Raw genomic sequence first — 10,472 nt, forward strand, 5'->3', positions numbered from 1 at the left:
TCAAATGTAATTTCCTTATACAACAACCAAGTGTACAGAGGCTCTGCTTCTACACCAGTGTATCTCAATCCTGACATCTTGTTAGTTTACTAAAGGGCACCTATTATGCAACAATCACTTTTATGGGGTTTACACACAGTTGTGCGGCCACAGTGTGTGAATACAACAAGCCACTAATAGTAAAAATGTATTAAATAATTGTTTTTATAATCATACTTGATAAAAACAGCGTTCAAAAACACTTTGATTGACATTCTCTCGTTGTACATGTCATCAGAGGGGGAAAGCCCCGCCCACTAGTGACCATCTCTCCCTCATTAGCATATGACGTTAGTCTTGTTTTTGAATCTGCCACTATGCTGACATGCAGGCATTTGTAGCTCCGCCCTCCTTTAAAAAAAGAGCACAATCTCATTTGAATTTAAAGCGACAGTCACCAAAACAGCACAATTAGGATCAAAGCCTAAAAGGGTCAATTTCAAAAAGTTATAAAACATTATTTGTGAGGTAATTTGAGCTGAAACACACTCTAGAGACATCAGAGACCTGTTACATGTTGTAAAAAGAGCATAATGGATACCTTTCAAATAAATACTGAGATTCTAAACTACCTCATTTCTGTTTCCTCATTTGAAAATGTGCAGAATGATCTCATTTTATTTTCAATAACGCACACTTGTGGATATTACTTCACATTGGTATAATTTGTGCAGAGCATTAAAATGTAAGCAAGGCCGCATCATTTTTAACATAATTCTAAATAAAAATGTTACAATATTTCATAACTAAGAACTTTCATTAGGTTTCCCAAAAAAGTAATACACACTCGCTTTTTGTTTTGCTGACAGAAATCAACCGTATACCATCAGTCTGGTTTTTTATGATGTCCTCGTATTTATCCCAATATTCCCAAGAGGTCATAATAGTTTGGAAGATCAAACTTATATTCAGCAGGAGCAAGACAGAGATTTGATGTTGTTTTGCGAGAAAGGCAATCCAAATCCAAATAGGCCTGCACAAAGTATATCAGAAGCGCTTTTCTCTCAGAAACAGCCATGAATATGATGACTTTTCCTGTCGCTGCACTGAAACAGCTCATCTAATGCCTGACACGTACCCTTCGGGATCTCTGTGGCCATTAATGAAATCCATGTTGATCTCTCCAACTGCCAATCATTTAATTCTGCGCATGGCTTTAACCCTTGCGTATTCTTCAAATTTACTACCCTTTCATTATGTTCGGGATGAAAACACCCACTGAATGAAACTGCTGTAGATACTTTTGCATAAATCTATTAATCAACCTCAATCATAAGTAAAACAACCAGTTTTTGTGCAGCATCAGACTGCAGCCCCATTGACTTCCATTATAACAACAATTACTGATTACAAAGCCATGACTGCGTACAATCATGATTCTCGATTGTTGGTGGTTTTCTCAGTTTGGAAGAGGTAAAACGTATAAATTTTACTGTTGATCATCAGTTAGCACAATTAACCCTTTAGACCTGTGCAAAAAAAAAAGCTTAGTTTCTGGCTTTTATGTATAACATCAAATTATAGTGTGCGTGCATAAATACACTTACTATGGCTATGTCCGAAACCGCCTACTACTTAGTGTACTGCATTTGAATTTAAACATACTACTCAGCTGTTAGAAAAGTACTTACTATCAAAGTCCCTTTAAGGAAAGTCATTTCACTCGGTGGCTATCTTTGAAACGCCTCTCGGGCAGTAAGCATGGGCATTCTGTCTGAATGGGGACACATCAAATTCTCCAAAAATTGCTTGCCAAGCTTACGATTGAATTTCATATTAGGAACCAATAAAATCGAACAACAACTGTCTCTTTAGTTTCATTTCTACACGTTTGAATCGCACAAAATCTGCAGAAACTCACGTCTGGTCCAAGCCCCTCCCCCAGAGTATCGCCAGTCTATTGCAATTGATGATTGGCTCCTGTACTAGTAGGCGGGGCTTTATTCACCATACTGACAGGTACACTTTTCCCAATCAAAAATATACGAGTAACATGTCTTGTGTATTCTAGACTTTGGTTTTACACAGTATGGATGTGAGCAGTATGAATGGAACTCGGACATACGACATCCACCATTTTGTCACGGCCACGCGACCTACCCGCGTGAGCTGCGTCGCTTCACTTCCATTCATGAATTCTCTCGTGGGGCATCATGGGATAGCATATCGTGCATCAGATGCACCCTTCAGAATCTCGCTGGAAGTAGTAGGTCATCCGGCTACTCCTCGCGTACTGATTTTCAAATTCTGTGAATTTGACCATACTACTCTAGTATGGAAGTATGCAATTTCGGACACAGCCACTGTTTTGTTTACGCCATCTAGTTCTGATGACATTTAGACTGTTACACATTTCACCTCTTCCAACAGGGAAAACCACCAACAATCAGGAAAGCATGATTATTTGGTGTCATGGCTTTGCAATCAAAAAAAGTCATTATAATGGAAGTCAATGGGGCAAAAACAGTCCCTAACATAATGAATGGGGAGTCAATTTCCCACAGTGTACTATTGAGTTTTGGAAATTTTTCCCAAAATATGCCAAAATATTATTTGTCACCAAAAATCATTCCATTTGCTGAAACACAGAGAAAGTTGTGGGCAAATTAAGACTCAAAATCATCCCAGAGTGGATGAAAACATCCCCAACATAACATAAGGGTTAAACCCATGGTCTGGCATTCATTTATCAGGATTTAAAGGCAGAGAATGACACACAGTGGTTAAGTTCTCCACAATGCCTAATGTTTTATCCTAATATTTGGATTTATGTAGATTTTTTTTACAATCATTTTAATATTATTATTATTATACTGGAACCAGTACAAAACTCACCTGAAGGTCGAAAAATTTACTGTAGCGTCTGAAAATGACCTCAGTGCTGCCATCAGACCAAGCCACTTTGATGATGTAAACCTATAGTAAAAAAGAGAAAGAAAATAAGTGTTCATTTATATGACGATACACACTACCTGATAAAAGTCTTGGCGTTAATCCCAGTTGTAAGAGCAACAAATGAAGGAAAAAAATCATGGTTTGGGGTTACATTCACTATGAGGCCATGTGAGAGCTCTGCAAAGTGGATGGCAACATCAACAGCCTGAGGTATCAAGACATTTGTGCTGCCCATTACATTACAAGGCAAGAGGGCAAATTCTTCAGCAGGATAGCGCTCCTCATACTTCAGCCTCCACATCAAAGTTCCTGAAAGCAAAGAAGGTCTAGATGCTCCAGGATTGGCCAGCCCAGTCACCAGATATAAACATTATTGAGCATGTCTGGGGTAAGATGATGGAGGAGGCACTGAAGATGAAACTTGTGTAAAATGTTAATCCAACAAATGCTTCTCTTTTGTTGATAATTATCATGACAAATATAAAAAATAAATGGTTACACACACATTTTGCATTTTAAAAAGCATTTTAAAGAGACCTAAATGATCTAGAGGTCTAATCTGTTGAAACAGCAATGCAAGAAGTATTATTCACTGGAGCCACTGTGGGCTGGTCATCCTAATGTTAGCTTGTTTACAAGGAGTCTGCTTCTCCTCCTCTGTCTGTAGTAGAGGGGGAGGGAGTGGTTTCGCATGAAGGAAGGCCTGTCTTCACCAGTGGCTTGCTTGCTTGCTTGCTTGAGCAATATAGCAACACTTTATTTATTTTTTTGACTGAAATGTTGATTTCAAATGCTTCTAAAAATCAAGTGTCCTTTACTGATCAGCATAACAGCATGTGTTTTACGCAAGCCATTACAACACATGGACATGACCTCAATCATTTTTGAGATGCAGTATATATCGCCCATACATAAAAAAAAAAAAACAATTGTAGCAACATTTTAGCTAATTGTGAAACATCTCTATTGGAGGTGTTAGTGTCAGTATGGTTAAAATAACACTATAGTATTTACTTTAAATTACTATAGTATATTTTCATGTGGGTGTCTGACAGCTGAAAATAGATCTGGTAGCAGATATCACAGCCTCTGTTACTCTTTACCTTGCACTTTATTGTTGACATTTATTATTATTTATTTAGGATATGCGTTTTCACATTCTGATTCCAATGCCTCAATACTAAATTCTTAAAATTACTAGAATTTATGGCTGGGCGATTAATCGAAAAAAATAATTGGAATCGACATTCAGAACCTATAATTAATTACATTTTTCCAGGGGTGCGTTTCCCAAAAACCATCATTAGCCAACTAAGGTCATACGTTGGGTCGTTACAAACATAGTTCATAATATGAAGTGTCCTGAATCGTGGCCGTTTAGAATTCTAAAATGCATGGCGCTGCGTGGCGCGACGCTGAGCGTCACCGAGCGGCGTTTCTGGTGTGCGACCTGCAGGCAAGTTCGTTATTTTATTTCCAATGGAGGGACGCGGACGTGAGGCAACGCGCTCGCACTTTCCAGCTGCACCTAGTTAAGATCACAGGGAGCTTCTGTAACCGCGAGAAATAGACGCAATGAAAAGTACACATGTTTGCAAACCTACCTACAAACAAACCAAGTTACAAACAATAAATCCGATTATAAGCGATCATGTGGTGAATGTTAATCTTGTGTTGAGCCCAATGAGCCTTACATCTAAAAACAGAGCAAGGGTGTTCGTTTAGTGACGTCGCTTCGACTCACATGCTGAAAATGGCGGACGTAAAACACCAAACTGAGGATATGGTGATGCGCGCCTGTCAATCAATATTGGTGGGCGGGGGGACCGCACTCCTACGTCAAGTTGCGGTCAATCTGAAAACGGCTCCAATTGGTCCACCGTTTTATGTTGTTAAATTGAAAAAAAAAGGACTAGGTGTGTTTATTTCACCCCAATATGACGGTCTCTACACCATACCTACACATATGTCTGTCCAAACAGCTTGAAAAGTAGATTTTTTACCATAGGTGCCCTTTAAGGTTGATTTATATGGAGAGCATGTGTATGGTCCAGCACAGCCTTTGAGCGGTTACATACCCACGCACCTCTTGCGAAAACACGTAGTGCAAGCTCTGTGATTAGTCGGTTTGGTAGCGTTGACGCGCGTGGACAGCAGAGAGCCGGTTGGTGGGTCACGGTGATCACTCAATGCAGATGTGTAAATCAGCCTTTAAAATCTGAGGGTGATTTATTCTTCTGCGACCACTTTGCAGTCACATGATCTCTGGTCAAGTAGGATGATGGAGCCATTCTTGAACCTTACTTTCCACTAAATTGACGATGATTGTGAGCTGCACCAGATATGTCTTGGGACGGCATATTTTCCATTACATTCAGATTATTATTTACATTAAAATATTTGTTTACGGTTTAAACGTGCATTAAACCAATCAGTCTCATCTCCCACTGCCTTTAAGAGTCAGTTGCATCATGCCATGGTTTATTTGCTATTTACATGGCGGACTTTGTGAGTGGAAAAACTGAATGCTTTACTAGCGAGAAAAACAGTTAAACAGAGCATCTGCAGCATGAGGATAAAGAACGAGCCTCCTCCATTCTGCCTCTTTACTTTTCTTTTACTCTTTACTTTACTCCTTTACTTTCGTGGATGAAGAAACGGTGGAAACTCACTCCACTGAAGAAATCCATACATATTTAAATTCATTTGTTAAGCGCAAAGATTTATTTCAAAACTATTTCTAAATTCAGTTCTAATTTCCAGCAAAGGAATAAAAACCAAACAATAATAATGAATTGTGGTAAAAAAAAACTGAGCTATATCCAGACACAAGTCCTGTTCTTATGCCCCATATGGTCCAAAACCAGACAGGTGGACAAATCTAAGCTTGCTTTTATTAAAACAAATATAAATATGCATATAAAAAATACTACTAATAATAATAACATTAAACTAATGCAGATTGTCATGAATATACTGAAAAAAAGCCCCCCGACATGAAGGCATGGAGGCAGTGGTTTTTATATTTATGTAGAAAATAATAATTTTTGTAATGTTTAAATCCATTCATTCTTTTTTATTTGTAAAGATGTTTGTGTATTGCAGTACATCCTGTTTGTGTTAACCAATGTGTAGGTGTTTAGGGCACACAAATAGCGCGCTCTGCACTGGACTTTACACCAGCTTTCAGCAGGTCAATTGCGCAGTCTATTTCAGTTCCTTAAAATAGCAACATGCCAACAATGTGCCTTAACACACTTCCATTTCTAGACCAGAACACCCATGAGTCCACAAACCAGCACAAATGGATTTGCCATTTAAACAACGTGCTAAATGTGAAAATTAGGGTTGCGTTAGTATGAAAATAGCAACAAATCGCGCCAAACACCTCTTGCGCTGGGTGTTTGATAGGGCTCTATATTTCAGACATAGAATGCTAGATTTGTTCGACAAATTGTGCATGCTTAAGAAAAAAATTATATTTTAATCATTTATGTCAATATAAGAGATGTAAGAAATTTGATTTCATCTATTTGAAATGGTTTTTCCTTTGTTGTTTATATTTTAAGTGTTCATTTTATTGCTAAAATTGTCAAACCGAGCTAAGAATTAAGAGTTTGCTGTAATTTCTGTCATCTATGCGTTGGGTTTTTTGTGCATTTTTAGTATTGAGTGAAGTGATTAAATTACTTATTTAGTAACTAAATTAGCACAGCAAGAAGGTCGCTGGTTCGAGTCCCGCTGGGCCAGTTGGCATTCCTATGTGGACTTTGCATGGGAATGAATAAACCAAATTGGCCGTAGTGTATGAATGTGCGTGTGTGAAGGAGTGTGTATGGGTGTTTCCCAATAATGGGCTGCGGCTGGAAGAGCATCTGCTGCGTAAAACATATGCTGGAATAGTTGGCAGTTCATTCCACTGTGGCGACCCCTGATGAATAAGGGACGAAGAGACGAAGGAAAATTAATGAATGAATGAACAAAATAATTAGAAAAGTCATTTAAATACAATTTTTAATGATGTAATTAGTAATGAATTACATTTTTGAAGTAACTTAACTCTTTTTTAGGAAACATTTTTATTCTAATGACTCTGCTCAGCAGCACTGAAACCTGGATCACATTTAGATCCTGGCTTACAAGACCATGCTGTTCTGAGTAATGCTAGTAAGGATGCCATCAGATTGTACACAACTCGCATTATCCCAGCTGTTAGCCCAGCCAGTTCCAGGAGGAACAACATTGTGCTTTTGTGTTGTTTAGTTCTGAATGACGTAAAACCTGATTGCTTCAATATTTTTATATTTTTTTTTATGAAACGACTGACTCATCCTACTCGGAAGACAAATACAGAACCAAAACTAAGATCAAAACATCCTCATGATGTCAAGCTTTTCTGATCAACAAAACATGACACTAACAAATCAAGCTCATGGGTTTCTCGCAATGGATAAAGCACCAGCTATGCAGGGCATGATGTGCCATTTGGGGATGGGAGGAATTCCCCTGCTTTTGACATTCTGGTCACTCGTTTTTTCATTCCTAAAGAAGATACGTTTTATTCCCCCTACTATATTCACCTTATTCTTCACGTACGAGTGGGCGCAGCCATTGGAATCTTTTCGGCTCGAGACTTCCGGTCTCATTCACTTCCATTCATTTTTAGACGTTAAAAACAGCTCTGTTCGCTGGTTGATGTTGCAAACTGATGTTTTCTTATATTATTATTATTATATTATTCTACATTGTCTGTATAGTCATGAAAACACTTGCGTGTAGAGTAAGTAGTTTGACCGTTTTGTGCCGTTTATTATTCCTAGTCATTTTCCCATAGGCAGCCGAGTAGGAAAAACAATCGCAAAAACGAGCGCACTTCGGCATTGAAGAATAAGGTCAATAGACGACATGCATTTATAATTTCCAGCAGTTCATGGTTACTTTTTTTAATGGCATTTTAATGCATTACTGCTTGTTCTGAGGGGAAAGGTAAGTTATTGGCAGAGTCGTCACAAGGACTGTGGCGTGCGACCACACAGGCCCTCACTAGGCATGGGACGATAACCGTTTTCAAGGTATACCGCGGTTTTTAAAAGTCAAGGTTTTAAAACCGCCAAAATTTTCTGTAATAAGGTATGTGTATGATTTATTTACTTTTTTTATTTTAGTTTTTTAGGACAGCAGTATCTCCAGCAGAAAATATATCCAAACATGCCATTTTTAATTATAAAGAAATCGGTGTATTTGAAACTAATCCAGACAGCAGAAGTCAATGATTCATTTTCATTATTTAGCCTGACATGTTTACTGCTTCAAAATATGTAAAATTGTTTTCAAGGGGGAAAAAATTTAGTTGTTTTTTTACCCTGATATTTTAAAAGAATTTATTTTAGTAGTAAAAGTAATCAGAAAACTGTGATACCGAGAAACCAGGATATTTTTATCCAAGGGTACCATACTGTCAGAATCTTATACCAGCCCATGCCTAGCCCTCACACATCTATATGGCATCATGCAAAATAGTAACTGCCGATTAGGGTGCCATTCACATATCATGTCTCAAGGCAAGGCGCACCCCTTCCTTTCCTAACTTACCTTCACTAATATAACACGTTATATTATCTACCAAAAAAAAAGACTCTTACACACAAGGCTGTGGTTGACTGGAAAATCCAAGTCTACAGCTGCCAAAACAGTATTCCATACTTCAGATCCCAGGCTAGAAGAGAATAATCTCAGTGCTGTGGATTGGGGTTAGGGGGTGTTCATACAACTTTTCAGGGTGTGGTGAACAGGACAAAAGGCCTCAGAGGTATCACAGCAGTTTAGCAAAGTGTTAAAACAGCTAGCTAACCAGTTAGTAAACATTTCTTTGAAGAAAAGTATGCACACACACCATAAAAACAACAACAAATCAGATACACTTAAAAAAAAAGCAACTTTTGCTGCTTGTCCAAGCTACTTATATAAAACGAGTCGAAACAACACAATTCCTAATGTTTTAGGGAGGACAACCTAATTGTTTTAAGTTCAACCCACTTAAATTTGTAAAATCGGTTAAAATTAGCTAAATCGATTTGCGTTGGGACAACATTAAGGAACTGTGTGGAACCCATCATTTTTTTTATAGGATAGATAGATAGATAGATAGATAGATAGATAGATAGATAGATAGATAGATAGATAGATAGATAGATAGATAGATAGATAGATAGATGTCTTTGTTAGATTTGTGCAGATGTGAAAACATCTGGAGTGACTCTTAATACTGAAAGACAGTTGTCTTTTTTAAACCAAGTACTGTAAACACACTTTACCTCACACTTCAGATGTTAAAAACTCCACAAAACGTACAAAGACATAGAAATACAGTAAGATAGAAACTATTTTAGCGTGTTGAGCTGATGTGTAACTTGATCCTCCTGATCACATCTCCAGCCTCTTTGTTCAGACAAGCCATCGAAACAATCCCAAAAATACACAACTCAACTCTTCCATTAGGACACAAAACAATAGCAAAAGTTAACTGAATGTGTTTAAACATGTCAATAGTCGCCGACTTACATAGTGTTTGTTGGGGTTTCTTCTCTTTTGCACGTCTTGGACAGTTACTTCTTGGACAGTCCGCCGTGGCATGTTGTAATAATCTCAGACTACACGCAGATACACGACAACGTTCAGACCCGCAGCGCTAAGAAGCTGATAAAAGTTTTCCGCATGGATTTACGGTCATTCGTTTATTTGTATCTCCGTTTCTGCGGGTTTATAGTCCACGTCGGATTTCCTGCAGTCTGGACCAAGCGAACTCCCAGCCTATCCCAGCTCACCGACTCTAATTTAATTAAAGCCCAGCGCATTCACGCATTCTACTATGGAAACGGTCAGCTCATGAATATTAAATACGTATCATGACGTTCTCCCAATATGTTTAACCGATTGGCTGAAAGTTAAGTAGGCGTTGCACAATCCGAATAAATTATTCCATAAATGGTGAAGGACAATGTCATGAATGTTAATCAGGTCACGTGATTAGACGATTACTGGAATGCCCGCCTCACAATATTTATATTAATGAGCTAGTCCTTGGATGTAGTACGATTCGTCATTTTTTGCTCATCCGAGACCAACCCAGTGGGACAATTTAAAGGGGAAACGCAGACATTTCTTTTGACACGAAGGTAGCTTTTTGTAGCTTTCCCTGTTTTTTATTCCTGCTACTTTTAACTTAATTCATAATAATTAATTAATAATTATTTGTATAATTAATAAACAATTAATATATTATTATATTATAAATAATAATATAATAATATTAATAATAATATAAAGAATACTCGCAACTTCTGCCACATCTGTATCCCTTCTAGCAACAAACTCAAAATATGGACAAATCACACGGTTTTGTTGTTGTTATTATTATTATTATTATTATTATTATTATTATTATTATTATTATTATGTTGTGTTGTTGTTATTATTCGTCCCCTTAGCCGGGTTGTCCAGAATTTGCCCCATACATGAGCTCATTTATGCTATTTTGA

At 37.7% G+C, this 10,472-nt stretch overlaps 1 protein-coding gene across 2 annotated transcripts in view; it reads right to left on the minus strand.

Annotated features, from left to right (window-relative positions):
* The window catches only part of sh3pxd2b (SH3 and PX domains 2B), a 60,160-nt gene extending 50,389 nt beyond the window's left edge, over positions 1-9,771 (minus strand). For both annotated transcript variants that reach the window (XM_056445828.1, XM_056445827.1), the window contains exons 1-2: positions 9,496-9,771; positions 2,875-2,955 (exon numbers count right to left, since the gene is read on the minus strand). In XM_056445828.1, the coding sequence (XP_056301803.1) occupies positions 2,875-2,955; positions 9,496-9,567 (153 nt within the window). In that variant the 5' untranslated portion in view covers positions 9,568-9,771. The remainder of the gene's footprint in view (positions 1-2,874; positions 2,956-9,495) is intronic.
* Between the last annotated feature and the right edge of the window lie 701 nt (positions 9,772-10,472).

This window comes from Danio aesculapii, chromosome 21 (genome assembly GCF_903798145.1).
Source record: "Danio aesculapii chromosome 21, fDanAes4.1, whole genome shotgun sequence".
NCBI classification, from domain to species: Eukaryota; Metazoa; Chordata; class Actinopteri; order Cypriniformes; family Danionidae; genus Danio; species Danio aesculapii.